This window comes from Rhincodon typus, chromosome 5 (assembly GCF_021869965.1).
Source record: "Rhincodon typus isolate 14 chromosome 5, sRhiTyp1.1, whole genome shotgun sequence".
NCBI classification, from domain to species: Eukaryota; Metazoa; Chordata; class Chondrichthyes; order Orectolobiformes; family Rhincodontidae; genus Rhincodon; species Rhincodon typus.
Window position 1 is genome coordinate 89,026,948 of NC_063336.1, and position 17,615 is coordinate 89,044,562.

The following is a 17,615-nucleotide window of genomic DNA, read 5'->3' on the forward strand; positions in this document are numbered from 1 at the left end:
ATTATTAAAAGCACTTTATAAACAAAGTTGTTTGATCAGCATATCCAAATCCTGAAACATTATTAACAGTTGAATTGAAGGCCAGCTATTTCTCAATCTTTGCATGGAGTCAGGATGTGGGTTATTTTAATGAGATTTTTGCTTAGGCAAGTTCACCAGCGTTTACCCTTTGCTGATGTGGCTATTACTTTAATGTTGCACAAGTGCCTGGTAATGGACGATTTCCAACAAGAGAGAATCTAATAATTATCTATTTTATGTTGATGGCATTGGCATCATTAACTCCCTACTCTCAACATTCTGGGGGCTACTATTGACCAGAAACAGAACTAGATAGCCCTGTGACTATCATGGCTACAACAGCAGTTCAGAGTCTGGGAATGCTGCAGTGACAAAATCACTTCTTGACTCCTTAATGGCTGTCCACACTACAAGTCAGTAGTGTGATGGAATACTCTTCATTTGCTGAGATGGGTGCAGCTCCAATCATTCTAAAGTTGCTCAACACCATTCAAGAAAGCAGTCCACTTGATCAGCACCCAATCCACTACCTTCAACATTCATTCCTTTCACCACCGACGCAGAGTGGCAGCTATGTGTATCATTTAAAAAATGTACTGCAATAACTGACAAAGTGTTCTACAACTGTAACTTCAAACTCCACGGCTTTACCATCTAGATGAATAAGGAAATTAGATGTACAGGAACACTACCACCTGCAAGTTCCCCTCCAAGCCATTCACAATCCTGATTTGGAACTATGTTAACCGTTCCTTCACTTATACTGGATCAAATTCCTGGAAGTCCCTCCCATACAGCACTGTGAGTGTCCCAAAAGCTCAACAACTACAGGCAGTGCATCATCACCTTCTCCAGGGTAACTGGGTACTTGCCTAACCAGCAAAGCCCACACCCCATGGATCAATAACAAAAAGATTGACCATCCTCCACTCATGGCCCCTAGTTTAGTCTCCCACATAAGTTTTTTTTTGTATGTATAAACGTGCAGAAAGTTACCTGTATGTTCCATATACCACTGTCTTACAGTCAACCAGAAGAAATTTCTCTGTCATCTTTCCATGGAACTTGCTTCCTGATCTACAAAGGTAATCCAATCCCTTGACTGTCCGAACTCTGATGTTCTGTTAAAGAAGGTTAGTTGGAATTAGCAGAAGTTGTTTCAAACCAGTATTAAAGAACAAACAATAACAGCAACATGAAATGGCAAATTAGTCTCGTCATGAAACCTCAACATATAACATTGATTCTAGGAGTAAATGATTGCAGTAAGTAAGCGCTCCTCTTGATGCCATTATATACCCTGATTATACAAAACATAGAATAGTACAGCGCAGGATCAGGTCCTTCAGCCCACCATGTCTGTATTATGTCATTCATGGATGAGTGTCAGTGGCCAGGCCAGAATTTATTGCCCATTCCTAATTGCCCGGGGGCAGTTATGAGTCAAACAAATTGCTATGGGACTGGAGTCACGTGTAGGCCAGACCTGGTAAGGATGGCAGTTTCCTTCCCTAAAGGACATTATTGAAACCGGATGTTTTTTTTCCCAACAATTGACAATAGTTTCATGGTCATCATTTGACTCTTGGTCATCATTTGACTGTTAATTCCAGATGTTTACTGAATTCAAATTCCACAATCTGCTGGAGCAGGATTCCAACCCAGGTCCCCAGACTATTACCTTAGTCTCTGGGTAAACTGTCCAGTGATAATACCAATAGGCTATTGCCTCTTCTTAAACTAAGCCCATCTGTGTGTACATCATCCACATCTCTCTATTTTCTGCCTGTTCATGTGTCTAAGTGCCTCTTAAACATTGCTATCATCTACGTTTCTACCACCTCACTTGGCAGCATGTTCTAGGCACCTACCACCCTCTGTGTAAAAAAACTATCCCCCTTAAGCCCAAGACATTTGCATTTCCACCCTGGGAAGAAGACTCTAATTATCCATCTTATTCATTCCCCTCATAATTTTAAATACTTCTATCAGGTCACCCCTCAGCCTTGGATGCTCTTGCAAAAAAAAATCCAAGTTTGCCCAACCTCTGCTTACAGACTGTACACTCCAATTCAGGCAACATTCTCTTCTGCACCCTCTCCAAAGTCTCTACATCCTTCTTATAATGTGATAACCTGAACTGCACACAATAATCAAAATGCAGCCTTACTAAAGTCTTATACAACTGTAACATGACTTGCCAATTTTTAGACTCAATGCCCCAACTGATAAATGTAAGCATGTTGTATGCCTTCTTTACTACCTTATCCACTTGTGTTGCCACTTTCAGGGAGCTGTGGACTTGCACTCCAAGATCCCTCTGTGTATCGATATTCCTTAGTGTCCTGCCATTTACTGCATATTTTCCTTTTGCATTTGACCTCCCAAAATGCATCACCTCACACTTTGTCTGACTAAATTCCATCTGCCATTTCTCCACTCAACTTTCCAACAGATCGATATCCTACTGTATCCTTTGATAATGTTCCTCACTATCAATCTGGTCACAGTCTAAACAAATTTAACTGTTTGAAAACTCTTCTTGCTTCTTCATCCTATATTCTACTCTCCATAAATCTAAGCTCATCTAAAAACTCTGCTGCCAATATTTTACCTGCAATCAAGTCTCAAGTCCTCCTCTCCTCATCCATTTTCCCAATGCCCACAGACATCTATTGCTCCTGGCTTGGCAATGCCTCAATTTTAAACATTTCTTAATCATGTTTTCAAATCCCACTGTAGCCTTACCCTTCCTTATCTCTGTAATCTACTCAAATATCTTAACCTTGCAAGATATTTGTTTAAAGGTTTTGAGAAGATTTGTAGTTCGGATTGTGGATGAGGTTGTAGACTTGCTCACTGAGCTGGTGTGTTTGATTGCAGATGTTTTGTCACCCTGCTAGGTAACATCATCAGTGAGCCTCCGGTGAAGCGTCAGTGTTCTGTCCCGCTTGTTATTTATATGCTTCAGTTTGCTGGGGTGGTTGGCATCACTTCCAGTTCTGTTTTTCAGTGGTTTGTATATCGGGTCCAGTGCAATGTGTATGTTGATGGAGTTCCGGTTGGAATGCAGGGCCTCCAGGAATTCCCCGGCATGTCTCTGTTTGGCTTGTGCTATTATGAATGCATATATGTGCTTGTGCTGTGGGTACAGCAGTTGGTGAGTGGAGAACATGATTGGAAAGAGAAGTCTTTGGGAACAGTGGCATTATGGGGATGATTGGTAAGGTCAGAGGGAGGTGTACAATTGGGGGTCTTTATGAGAAATGGATCTAGCAGGTGAGTGGAAAGACACTTATCTCCTGGATCCAATAATTCTCAACTCGGTTTCAGCTGCCAGGTTTCCCTATTGTTCTGGAAGCTCAGCCATTTACAGTACAGTTCAAAATACTGAAATACAAGGAGATTCACAGTCTCATTAGAATATTTGAAGTGTCAGTTTTTCTCCTGGTTGCTTGCCTACTGTAAAGCTGTGAGACCCGAATTAGTGCTGGAATTCAGATTTAAAACTCTTTAACAACCTCCATCCACACAAACCAAACTGGCCTGTATTTTGTAGTTCAAGTTCACCGTAACATCCAGGATTATCATTTTATGTCAAAGTTGGAAAAAGTTAAATGTATGACAGAATTTTAAGGAAGAACAGAGGCAGAGAAAGGGGAAATGGGGAAAGAATAAAAAGATTTAACGTCTATCATGGGCTCATCATTTAACCTCTTGCACTTGTCACCTCTATGATTGCATTGATGAAAACCTCACATATGCCAGTCTTCAATCTTATTTGTATACTCCACATGATGTCAATAAATGATTGAAAGCACTGAATACTTCAAGGGTTGTTGGTCCTGATAACATTCTAATTGAAGGACTGAAGACCTGTACCTCTGTACCCTGAACCAAGCTGTTCCAAGGTAGCCACAGCACTATTGAAAATGAGAAATTGTTCAGGCATGGCTTAAATTACCACACCATCAGACTATGTTCAATCATCACCAAAGTTATTAAGGTGTCATTGGCAGTGCTATCAAGTGGCACTTGCTCATTGATAACCTGTTCACCAAATGGTCAGTTTGATTGCACTGGAGAGGGTGCAGAAGATATTTACCAGGATGTTGCTTCGGCTGAAGAGTTTTTTCATAGAATCCCTACAGTGTGGAAACAGGCCATTCAGCCCAACAAGTCCACACCACCCCTCCAAACAGCATCCCATTCCCCTACCCCTACATTACACATGTCTAACCCAAACATCCCTGGACACTGTGGGCAATATAGCATGGCCAATCCACCTAACCTGCACATGTTTGGACTGTGGGAGGAAACTGGAGCACCCGAAGGAAATCCACACAGGCACATGGAGAATGTGCAAACTCCACATAGACAGTCGCCCGAGGGTGGAATCAAACCCGGGTCCCTGGCACTGTGAGGCAGCAGTGCTAACCACTCAGCCACTGTGCCACCCCTAAAGGATTTGCCCAAACAGGGATTCAATAGACTGAGGCTGTTTTTCTTGGAGCAGAGGAGACCAAGCGGTACATGATTGAGATGGATGAAATTATGAGGGACACAGACAGGGTAGAGAGGAAGAAACATTTCCCCTTGCTTGAGGGATCAATGACTAGGGGGCATAGATTTAAGATAAGGGGCAGGAGGATTAGAGTAGATGTGAAGAAATTATTTTTCACCTAAAGAGTGGTGATAATCTGTAAGGGTAATGGAGGCAGAAACTTTCATAACATTTAATTTGTATTTGAAGTCATACAGCATGGAAACAGGCCCTTCGGCCCAAACTGGTTCATACTGACCATGGTGCCCTTTTAGCTAGTTCCAATTGCCCACATTTGGTCCATATCCATCTAAACCCTTCTCATCCATGTAGCTATCCAAATGTTTTTTAAATGTTGCTACTGTACCTGCCTCAACCACTTTCTCTGGCAGTCCATTCCATATACGCACCACTCTCTGCGTGAAGATGTTGCCCCTCAGGTCCTTCTTAAATCTATCCCTCTCACCTTAAACCTATGCCCTCTAGTTTTCAATTCACCATCCCCGGGAAAAAGATTGTGTGCATTCATTCTATCTATACCCCTCATGATTTTATACACCTCAATAAGGTCACCCCTCATTCTCCTACATTCCAAGAAATAAAGTCCTATCCTGGCCAACCTCTCCCAATAACTCAGGCCTACTAGTCCTGGCAACATCCTCATAAATCTTCTTTGCACACTTTCCAGTTTAACTATGTCTTTCCCATAACAGGGTGACCAAAACTGTACACAATACTCCAAGTGCAGCCTCACCAATGACTTATACAACGGTAACATAACGTCCCAACTCCTATACTCAATGCCTCAACTGATGAAGGCCAGGATGCTAAATGCCTTCTTCACCTTCCTGCCTACCTGTGACGTTGCTTTCAATGAACTATGTACATGTATTCCTAGGTTCCTCTGTTCCACAACACTCCTCAGGACCTTACCATTTACTGTATAAGTCCTATCTTGGTTTGACTTTCCAAAAAGCAATACCTCACACTTATCTGTATGGAATTGCATTTGCCAATCCTCAGCTCACTTCCCCATTTAATGAAGACCCCTCTGTAATTTTTGATAACTTTCTTCGCTACCAACAATACCTCTGATTTTGTACCATCCACAAACTTGTTAATCATGCCTTGTACATTTGCATCCAGGTCATTTATGTAAATAACAAAAAACAAAGGTCCCAGCACTGACCCCTGTGCCACACCACTAGTCACAGGCCCCTAGTCTGAGAAATAACCTTCAACCATCACCCTCTGCTTCCTACCATTGAGTCAATTTTGAATCCAATTAGCTAGCTCTCCCTGGATCCCACGCAGCCTAACTTTCATGACTAACCTGCCATGTGGGACCTTGTCAAAGGCCTCACTAAAGTCCATATAGACAACATCCACTGCCCTACCTCATCCATCCTCTTGGTTTCTTCTTTGAAAAACTCTAAAAGATTTGTCAGACGTGACTTCCCACACAAATCCATGCTGACTATCCCTAATCAGACCTTGACTATCCAAATGTTGGTTGATCCTGTCCCTCAGTATCCTCTTCAATAACTTGCCTACCACTGATGTCAGGCTCACTGGCCTGTAGTTCCCTGGCTTGTCTTTGTTGCCTTTCTTAAACAATGGAATGACATTAGCCACCTTCCAGTCTTCTAGAACTTCACCAGTGGCTAAAGATGAAGCAAAAATCTCTGCAAGAACCTCTGCAATTTATTCCCCAGCCTCCTGCAATTTACGAGGATTGACTTGATCAGGCCCAGGGGATTTAACCACCTTAATGCACTTTAAGGCTTTTAGATGTACACTTGTGATTCCAAAGCACACAAGGCTATGGATGAGTGCTGGAAAATGGGATTAAAAAGGTTAGATGGTGGCTCTTGACTGGCACAGATTCTATGGGCCAAAGTGATTTTTTTCTATGCTGTAGACCTCTATGACTCTATAATCACCTCGCTCCTGAACTCATGACAGCTTCGGTCCAAGTTCAAAGAAGAAGTGGTGAATTCCAGAGGTGAGAGTGATTAGCCCTGACATCAAGACAGCACGTGACCAAATATGATACCAAACCACCCTAGTAAAACTAAAGTGAATGGGACTGGGTGGTGTAGGGGGTGGGAAATTCCCGAGTGAGTGGAGTGAGTATTCCTAACACAAAGAAAGATGGTCATGGCTGTTGGAGATCTATCATTTCTAACAGGTTCAATGACCTTCCTTCCATCAGAACGTCAGAGGAAGTTTACTGATGATTACTATTGTAATGGTTCTGCAAGAGTTAATATTGAAGTTGCATTAACTCTACTTTACCTGATGACATCTCTCAGTCTTTGGGTGGAGAAATACTTAGTCTTACACTAGGTTCTAATGGAGACAGATGTGAAAGAGTTAGCTCCTTATAGTTGTAATTCTGCCTTACCAAGTACTATAAATTGAACATAGTGTTATCAAACAGTGAACGATATGTTGTTATGGAAGACAGGTGCCTCTTTGATAACACTCTCAAATGGTTTACCGTCTACCATTAATGATTAGATAGGTCCTTAAACACAGCATAGAAAAGATGATAGGGGGGCTCTTGTGGTGCGGTGGTAGTGTTTGTACTTCTGAACCAAGAGGCAGTGTTCTAGTCTGACATACTCCAAGGGTGTGTAATAACATCACTGAACAGGTCATTTAGAAAATATCGAAATATCTAGAAAGGACGATGGATGGTATCTTATGGTGCAGCAGCAGTTTCCCCTCCCATGGATCAGGCAACCTCGGTTCAAATCCCACCTGCTCCAGAGGTATGTAATAGCACCTCTGAACTTAATGATTATAAAACATCTATAACAAAAGAAATAGGAGCAGGACTAGACCAGTTAACCAATCAATTCTGCTCTATCATGGTCATGGTCACGGCTGATTGTTGCCTAGTTCCAGTTACTTCAATAATGTTGTTTTAGAGAGTACACAGCCACCAAGCAACAGAGGTGACTATTTTCTGTGGATGAAGACAAGGAATGTTGCTCACAATAGCTCAGTCCCGCAGAGCTTTAAAATGGGCTCCAGCAAACCCACCATAGATTCCAATGCTCTTGGGTAGGAGTCAAAGTTAGAATCAGGCAGTCCGAGGACTTCAGGAAACACCTGCCATTCAGCCAATCTATGCAGAGGAACATTTAGTTTTGTAGCTGATAATTTTGGTAAATTTAATTTTGAGAGTTGCAATATTTTCATTCTAGGCTTTGTGAACCATACTATTCTAATTTTACTTCTGAGTTTGAGAGGTTTTTTTCACCTTAGTTTATGTTAAAAGTTATAATAAAAGATGACAAGTAAGGCAGGTGAACTTATGGGAACAATGAGACTGGGATGCAGGACTGGCAGATTAATGTTCTAGGGTATAGATGCTATAGGAAGGATAGAAGGGGAGGAAAGAGAGGGGAGAATGGCGTTTTTGGTTAAGGATAATATTACGGTTGTACTTAGGGAGGATATTCCTGGAAGAACGTCCAATGAAGTTATATGAGTGAAACTGAGGAATAGGAAAGGGACGATCACCTTATTGGGATTGTACTATAGGGCCCCTTATAGTTAGCAGGAAATTGAGAAGCAAATGTGTAAGAAGATCTCAGTTATCTGTAGGAATAATAGGATTGTAACGTTAGGGGATTTTGACTTTCCAAACAAAGACTGGGACTGCCATAGTGTTAAGGGCTTGGATAAGAAGGAATTTGTCAAGCATGTACATGAAAATTTTCTTATTCAATATGTGAATGTACCTCCAAGAGAAGGAGCAAGACTTGACCTTCTGTTGAGAAATAAGTCAGGACAAGTAGCTGAGGTGTCAATGGGGGAGCACTTTGGGGCAAGTGATCATAATTCTATCAGTTTTAAAATAGTTATAGGAAAGATCAGACCTGATCTAAAGTTCTAAACTGAAGTAAGGCCAATTTTGATGGTATTAGGCTGGAGCTTTCAAAGTTTGATTGGGAAAGGCTATTCACAGATAAGGGGACAGTTGGAAAGTGGGAGGCCTTCAAAAATGAAATAACAAAAGTTCAGTGACAGTGTGCTCCTGTTAGTGCAAAGGGCAAGGACAGTGGGGATTGAGTGAATCCCTATAAGGGAGGTAGGAGTTCGCTTAAGAGGGAAATAAAGAGGGCAAAAAGGGGTCATGAGATACTTTTGGCAAGTAGGTTAAGGAGAATCCAAAGATGTTCTACAAAGAAGAGTAAATAGGGTCCCTTAATGATCAACAAGGTCATCTATGTGTGGAACCACAGGAGATAGGTGAAATACTAAACAAATATTTCACTTCAGTATTTACTGTGGAGAAGGACATGGAAGCTAGGGAACTAGGGTAAATAAATGGTGATGTCTTGAAAAGTGTCCACATTACAGAAGAGGACATGCTAGAGGTCTTAATATGCATAAAGGTAGATAAATCCCCAGGACCTGATCAGGTGTATCCCAGAACTTTATGGGAAGTTGGGAAGAGATTGCTGCAACCCTTGCTGAGATATTTGTATGATCAACAGCCACAAGTGATGTGCCAGAAAACTGAAAGGTGGCTCTTGTGGTGCCATTATTTAAGAAACGTGGTAAAGAAAAGCCAGGGAATTTTGGACCAGTGAGTCTGACATCAGTGATAGGTAAGTTGTGGGCGGGGATTCTGAGAGACAGAATTTACATGCATTTGGAAAAACAAGGACTGATTGAGGATAGTCAACATGGCTTTGTGCATGGGAAATCATGTCTCACTGACTTGATTGAGTTTTTTGAAGTGATGACAAAGAAGATTGATACAGGCAGAGTGGCAGATGTTGTCTACATAGTCTTGAGCAAGATCTTCGACAAGGTTCCACATGGTAGACTGGTTAGCAAGGTCAGATCACATGGAATCCAGGAGGAGCTAGCCAATTAGATACAAAATTGGCTTGAAGGTAGGAGACAGAGGGTGGTGGTAGAGGGTTGTTTTTCAGACTGGAGGCCTGTGACCTGCACCCAGGATCGGTGCTGGGTCCACTGCTTTTAGTCATATATATCAATGATTTGGATGTGAATAATAGGAGGTATGGCTAGTAAGCCTGCAGATGACACCAAATTGACAATGAAGAAGGTTATCTCAGACTACAACAGGATCTTGATCAGATGGGCCAAGGAGTGGCAGATAGAAGTTAATTTAGATGTGTGAGGTGTTGTTTTGGTAGGGCAAACCAGGACAGGACTTATACAATTAACGGAAGGGTCCTGGGGAGTGTTACCAAACAAAGAGACCCAGGGGTGCAGGTGCATAGTTCCTTGAAAGTAGAGTCGCAGGTAGACAGGATAGTGAAGAAGGCATTTGTCACACTTGGCTTCATTGGGCAGTGCATTGAGAATAGAAGTTGGGACGCATGTTGTGGCTGTACAGGACATTGGTCATTTTTAGAATACTGTGTGCAATTCTGGTCTCCCTGCTATAGATAGGATGTTGTTGAACTTGAAAGGTTTCAGAAAAGATTTACAAGAATTTTGCCACGGTTGGAGGCTGATTAAGCTGGGGCTATTTTTCCTTGGAGCATCAGGCTAAGGGCTGACCTTATAGCGGTTTATAAAATCATGAAGGAGATGGATAGGGTGAATAGCCAAGATCTTTTTCCACCAAGTAGGGGAGTCCAAAACTAGAGAGCATAGGTTTAAGGTGAGAGGGGAAAGATTTAAAAGGGACCTGAGGGGCAACTTTTTTCACACAGTGGGTGCTGCTTGTATGGAATGAGCTGCCAGAAGAAGTGTTGGGGATGGGTACAATTACAACTTTTAAAAGGTGCATGAATAGGAAGGGTTTAGAGGGATATGGACCAAATGCTGGCAAATGGGACTAGGTTAGCTTAGGACATCTGGTCGGTGCGGACGAGTTGAACAAAAGGGACTGTTTCTGTGCTGTACAACACTATGACCCTAAGTCCCAAAAGCCCTAGACATGTGTTGATTTAAAAAAATAAGAAGGATTGGTGTTAGTGAACTACCTCAACCACCAGGTGCCAGTGGTTGGTGCCCAGAGCTCAAAATAACATTGAGTTCCATTCATAACTCCTCAAATCTGAAACAGTCTATACCTACGTGCAGAAAAACAGGGACTATATCCAGGTGATGTCTGATAACTGACAAGGAACAATCATTTCACATGAAGTATGAGGCAATAACAATCCCAAAAACAAAATGAATCTGACTATCGCCAGTTGACAGTCAACAGAATAATCCCAACTGTGATGAATCCAAAGGAGAGCCACATTGAAAATTAACTCTGCTTTTCTTTCCTCATAGATACTGCCAGAAGTGCTGAGTTCCTCCAACATTTTGTTTTTATTATAGCATCTTCATAGTTGAATTCCTCACATTAAAATCCCTGGCGTGATCCCTGACTGGAAACTTACCTGGGCCAAGTAGTGGGTATTCTGCAGTAACTTACTTCATTACCCACCAATGCCTTTTCAATATTAATAAACACAAGACAAAACTAGGAGGGAATACTCTCCACTTGCCTTGGTCAACAGAGCCCCAACTGCACTGAAAAAGCTCATTGTCATCCAGCACAAAGAAGCTCGATTTATACATTCACTCCAGTGAGTCAGTGGGCACACTGTGTACTATTTGCAAGAACCACTGCAGAAATTCACCAAGCCTCTTCGACAGCACCTTTCAAACCCATGACAAGAAACTTGACAGCATCCAGGACAAAGCAGCCCACTTCACTGATTTGATTTGATTTGATTTATTATTGTCACATGTAACTAGGTACAGTGAAGTGTTTTGTATTGCTTGCAGTGCAGACAGATCATACCATACAAGTGCATTAGGGTAATAGAACAGAGCAAAGAATACAATGTTATGGCTGCAGAGAAGGCACACAAAGAGCAAGGTCAACGTTACATCTGAAATTTCAGCAATCCACTCAGAAGTCTAATAGCAGCAGGGAAGAAGCTGTTTAAGTTTTTAAGCTTTTGTATCTTCTGCCCAATAGAAGAGGTTGGAAGAGATTACAACTGGGGAGGAGGAACCTTTGATGTTGGCTGCCTTTCCGAGGCAGTGAGAAGTCAAGTGATAGAGTCAACGGATGGAAGGGAAGTTTGTGTGATGGACTGGACTATGTTCACAACTCTGTGCAGTTTCCTACAATCCTGGGCAGAACAGTTGCCCTACCAAGCTGTGATACATCTGGATAGAATGTTTGGCACCACATCTACAAACATTCACTCCCTCCACCGTTAATGCAGTGTGTACCATCTACAAAATGTACTGTCGAAATTCACAGAGGTTTCTTAAGACAGCACCTTCCAAACCCATGACCACTTCCATCTGGAAGGACAAGGGCAGCAGATATATGGGAACAAAACCACCTGCAAGTTCCCTTCCAAGTTGTTCATCATCCTGATTTGAAAATATGTTACTATCCCTTCAGTGCCAATGGAACTCCCTTCCTAAGGGTAGTGTGAAAGGGGTCCCTCCATCAATAGAACTACAGCGATTTGAGAAGGCAGCTAACCACCACCTTCTCAAGGGCAACCAGGGATGGAAAATAAATGCTGGCCCAGCCAGCAGTACCTAAATCCCTTCAATGAATTGAAAAAATTATAATGAACCGCTATTTTATGAGTGGAATGTAATTTCCTGAACATCACACTCAGTGCCAGAAGCTCATCAGCTCCAAAGAGATACAATGCAGCCAGAAGTCATTGTATCCTGTGACTGACAGATGCTCAGCTCAACAGAGGAGCAAAGCAGCAAGGGTCACAGAAGGATGAAATGAATTAACTATTTAATCAGAACTAAATAAGAAGGCATAACAACAATAAATCCGGAGGAAGGGAAAAGGTGACAGAACTCACTGGGTTGAAGACAGAACATATAGAAACGAAAGGAGATGATGAACAGAAGGTCAAAGGAGAATGTGTAAAAACTATACAGAGAGATTGAAGAAATAGCAACTTAATTTTTCAGTCATACAACAGTCAGACAGTAGGTGGAGATGTAAAAAAAAGTCGAGTTCATAAAGGATGAGCGCAAGTTAGTTGGTATGATAAATTATTCCCTTCCTCATGAATATGAGGAGAAAATGTTGAGCATCTTTCTAGTGATCATATTGATGTTCCTCAACTATGATTTTCCAAGTAGAAATAGTGTAAATCAGTTGGAAACCTCAGGGCAGATTAAAATTGCTCAAAACAAGTGGTTTTGTTATGAGACTTGTCTGATAGTAGTGATAGAGCCCTAAGGCGTGGGCATGTACACAATTCATGGACATATTTGAGGGAGTCAGTCATCACTGGGCTGGGAGTGGACTGTACACTGAGATCCCACAAAACCGAAAATTTCCAAATGTCCTGCCAATCTAGTCTCCTGTGCCTCTCCTTCCACCTCTAACTGGAGAGTGAATTGGAGGCATCTTGTGAACCAGCAACGCCCTATGAAATCACACTTCAGATTGCACAACTTTCTGACTCAAAGGTGAGGGCACTATCCACTGAGATACTGCTGAGGCTGTGCCAGTAAACTGCAAAAATAAAACTGCTTATGTAGAGGGGTCAGTTCTGTTAAGCAGATTTTCAGTACTGTTTCTGATACAGTCTTTGTTGCATTTAGTAAACTTAGCTGCTTCTTAGTGTCACGTGGACTGAATTGGCAAGATTCAGGCATCAATGAAGATGAAAACTTTGGGAGATTAATGCAATCGTTCATTCAACAATTCCATCTGCCTTTACTGAGCCTGTCTCTTGCCCACTCACATAAAAATCTACTGTAGTTGAGAACAGGAATACACATGAAGCATCCTTGTTTCATTAGTTGCTTTAATGTTCACTGTCATTCTCTACTGGATATGATGAAGCTACAAGAGGTTTGGCCTGATTCACTGTTGGTCTAACACTCTGCCTATGGCTTGTTGCTGTTAATATTTAGGAGGGACATAGCTCTGTGCTGTGGTCACTGAGTTTGCACTTTATTTGAAGATATGTCTGATGTTCAATCTGTCCAAAGATATACCAATTCCAGATTTTAACGAGCTAGCCTTAGCTTAATGTATGTTTCAAGAGAAAAAGTTCCAGTTACTACCTTTTCAAGGGCAGCTAAGTACAGGCAACAATGCAAGCCCAACCAGCAATGCGCATATCTTATGCATTAAACAAAAAATTTCCACCACATTGTGTAGCGCTGAAGTGATCGCTGCCATCACCCTCAGTTGACCCAGCTCTGATTTTATAGTTACGCCTGTCTGTCATAGACAGCTTTCGTTCTAGCCCCCACAAGAGGAAACAGCTTCTCTCTACCTAACCCACTATATCTTTTAACCATTTGAAATACCCCAATTAGATCATACCTCCGTTTTCTAAAGTCAAGTCTCATCTTTCCAAATTGTCCACAGAATTTAACCCTCTCAACCCCAGGATCATTCTGGTGAATCTGCATAGTTCCTTCCTTGACCTATTGCAGAACTGAACACTGTACTCCAAAAGAAGCCTAATCACAGCTATATACAACTAAAGCATCATTCACAACTCTTTGTATTTCACCCACATTTCATTAAAAGTTAACATTCTATTAATCTTTTTAAATTATTCTTTTCTGCCTGCCAACTCCACTACTTACTGTGCCACCTAACTCATTGCCATCAGTGAATTAGTCTACTCAGTATTAACATCATTGCTCCTTTTGATAAATGTCAGTTATATCTTGGATTTATGGGGCATGGTTTTAAAGTTTGCAGACAAAGTAGAGGTGCAGCAAACAGCCTGGCAAGTAACACACTCGAGGAGGACACAGACAAATCAGTTAAATGGGCAGGAAAGTAGCAAATGAATTTAATACAGAACTGTGAAGTAATTCATTTCAGCAAGGAGAATTAGGAGAGAGATGTATACAAAATGGTGCAATTTTCAAGGGAATTTTCAGAGACAGAGAGGCCAGAGATGGGGTTGTGGACATGCTCGCTGAGCCAGTGTGTTTGATTGCAGGCGTTTCGATACCCTGCTAGGTAACATTGTCAGTCCGCCTCTGGTGAAGCGTTGGTGTTCTATCCCGCTTGTTATTTATATGCCTCGGTTTGCTGGGGTGGTTGGCATCACTTCTGGTTCTCTTTTTCAGTGGCTTGTGTATGGGTCTAGTTCAGTGTGTTTGTTGGTGGAGTTCCAGTTGGAATGCCAGGCCTCCAGGAATTCCCTGGCATGTCTCTGTGTGGCTTGTGCTATTATGGATGTGTTGTCCCAGTTGAATTCGTGCCCTTCTTTCTCCGTGTGTATTGAAACCAGTGAGAATTGGCCATGTCTCTTGGTGCCTAGTTGGTGTTCATGTATCCATATTGTCAGTTTTCTTCCAGTTTGACCTATGTAGTGTTTCTCACAGGCCTTGCACGGTATTTTGTACATTACATTAGTTTTATTAGTTGTGGGTATGGGGTCCTTTACGTTTATCAGTAGCTGTCACAGAATGGTTGTTGGTTTGTGGGCTACTCTGATCCTAGGGATCTGAGTAGTCTTGTGGCACTTCACTAGTTACAAATCATGTGCAATAACCTTTTATTGGGCACCTTACTAGATATCTCCTGGAAATCCAAATAAAGTGGATCTACTGGTCCCCCTTTATCAGCTCTGCTTGTTATATCTCCAATGTCTAACAAATTTGTCAAAAAGGATTTCCCTTTTGCAGAACCATATTGTTTATGTTTGATCATGTTTCTATTTGCCCTGTTATTTCTTCCTTATAAATGGGCTGTAGCATTTTCCCAATGGCAGATGTTAGGCTAAGTGGCTAATAGTTTTGTGCTTTCTGTCCCCCTCCCTTCTAGAACAGGGAAATCATGGTACTGGTTTTCAAATCAGCTATAACTGTCCTGGAATTCAGGGAGTTCTAGAATATTTGTCCAATGCCTCCAGTATGTCTGCAGTCACTTTGTATAAAACTCTTGACTACAAGCCATCAGGTCCTGGCAATGTTTCCATTTAGCCCCATTAGTTTGTCAAATACTTTGTCCCTCCTGACACAGTCTGTTAGAAGACTTTTCCTTCCATTAGCACTTTGCTTCTCTGTTATTTTTGGGATGTTTATAATGTCCTCCATCATAAAGAACAATGAAAATTATTTGTTTAAATTATCAGCCATTTCTCTAGTCCTTGTTATTAATTCCCAGCTGCACTTTACAACCGTTCCAAATATATCCATAGAAGCTTTTGCTTGGAATTTTTAAAATATTTCGAGCCAACTTATTTTTGTAATTAATTTTCTCACTCTTCGCTCATTTGTTTTTAAACTCATTCAATGCTGGTCCCTAAAAATTCCAATCCTTAACAGTTTTTGCCACTTTGTGTCACTTAGTTTTTAATTAGGTACTCTCCCTGACAGCCTTTGTTTACCATTGATGGTCCATCCTTCTTATCAAGCCCTCCTTCTTGCCCAGTATAAATTTTTACTGAGCATTAAAAAATATCAAACATTTGCAACTGCTCATTCACTGACCTCCACCTTAGTCAATATACCCAGCTCGCTCCAGACAGTTCGTTCTTCATACCTGTCATTGCCCCTTTTATTTAAGTTCAAGACACTGGTCTAAGACCTCAGTTGCTCTCCCTCAAACTGAATGTGAAACTCTACCATACTGTGATTGCTACCCCCTAGTGGATCCTTAACCAAGAGATCTCTTATTAATCCTACCTCATCATACATTATTTGATCTAAAATAGCCTGTTCTCAGGTTATACAATGAAGCAATCCCTGATGCTTCAATCTGACTTCCAAGTTACCCTCACCCATTTGAATTGTCCAGTTAATAAGAAGATTAAAATCACCCATGACAATTGTAACACCTTTCTTACATGTCTCCATTATTTTCTGATGTATGTTTTCTGATCTATACTTTATCCTACAGTGAGGCAACTCTTTAGGGCCTATGAAGGACTTGTACCCGTGACTTCTTTCCCTTGTTCCCCTCTTATTTCCACACAATCTGATTCCGCATCAGTATCTAATAGTTCACCACCACCTTCGACGGCAACTGGGGATGAACAATAAATGCTGGCCCAGCCATCCTGTGAATGCCATCTTTTTGATATAAAGCGGTGGATGCAGCAGTTGAGCTAGACGTCACAGAGCACATGTTTGATGGACAAAAAACATGTTTGATGGACTAAGAAAAAAATAGGAAGTTTTAAGAATGGCAATTGTAAGAAAACAGCATCCATTTGAGTTAAGACAACGTCAGGGCGACAGAAAAACCATACTATATCTGCCCTAAGATAACAAGGTGTAGAGCTGGATGAACACAGCAGGCCAAGCAGCATCAGAGGAGCAGGAAGGCTGATGTTTCAGGCCTAGATCCTTCTTCAGAAATGGGGGAGGGGAAGGGGGTTCTGAAATAAACAGCGAGAGAGGGGGAGGCGGATAGAAGATGGATAGAGGAGAAGAGAGGTGGAGAGGAGACAGACAGGTCAAAGAGGCAAGGATGGAGCCAGTAAAGGTGAGTGTAGGTGGGGAGGTAGGGAGGAGATAGGTCAGTCCAGGGAGGACGGACAGGTCAAGGGGGCGGGATGAGGTTAGTAGGTAGGAGTTGGGGTGCGGCTTGAGGTGGGAGGAGGTGATAGGTGGGAGGAAGGACAAGTTAGGGAGGCGGGGACGAGCTGGGCTGGTTTTGGGATGCGGTAGGGGGAGGGGAGATTGGGCTGCAGGGTTCCCAAGCGGAATATGAGTTGCTGTTCCTGCAACCTTCGGGTAGCATCGTTGTGGCACTGCAGGAGGCCCAGGATGGACATGTTGTCTGAGGAATGGGAGGGGGAGTTGAAATGTTTCGCGATTGGGAGGTGCAGTTGTTTAGTGTGAACCGAGCGTAGGTGTTCTGCAAAGCAGTCCCCAAGCCTCCGCTTGGTTTCCCCAATGTAGAGGAGGCCACAACGGGAACAGTGGATGCTGTATACCACATTAGCAGATGTGCAGGTGAACATCTGCTTGATGTGGAAAGTCTTCTTGGGGCCTGGGATGGGGGTGAGGGAGGAGGTATGGGGGCAGGTGTAGCACTTCCTGCGGTTGCAGGGAAAAGTGCCGGGTGTGGTGG

The 17,615-nt window shown here is 42.2% G+C and overlaps 1 protein-coding gene across 4 annotated transcripts in view; it reads right to left on the reverse strand.

The window, feature by feature from the left end:
* fam83b (family with sequence similarity 83 member B) overlaps positions 1-17,615 on the reverse strand; it is a 39,891-nt gene that overhangs the window by 4,061 nt on the left and 18,215 nt on the right. For all 4 annotated transcript variants that reach the window (XM_020522813.2, XM_048597483.1, XM_048597482.1 and 1 more), the window contains one exon: positions 1,018-1,142. In XM_020522813.2, the coding sequence (XP_020378402.2) occupies positions 1,018-1,142 (125 nt within the window). The remainder of the gene's footprint in view (positions 1-1,017; positions 1,143-17,615) is intronic.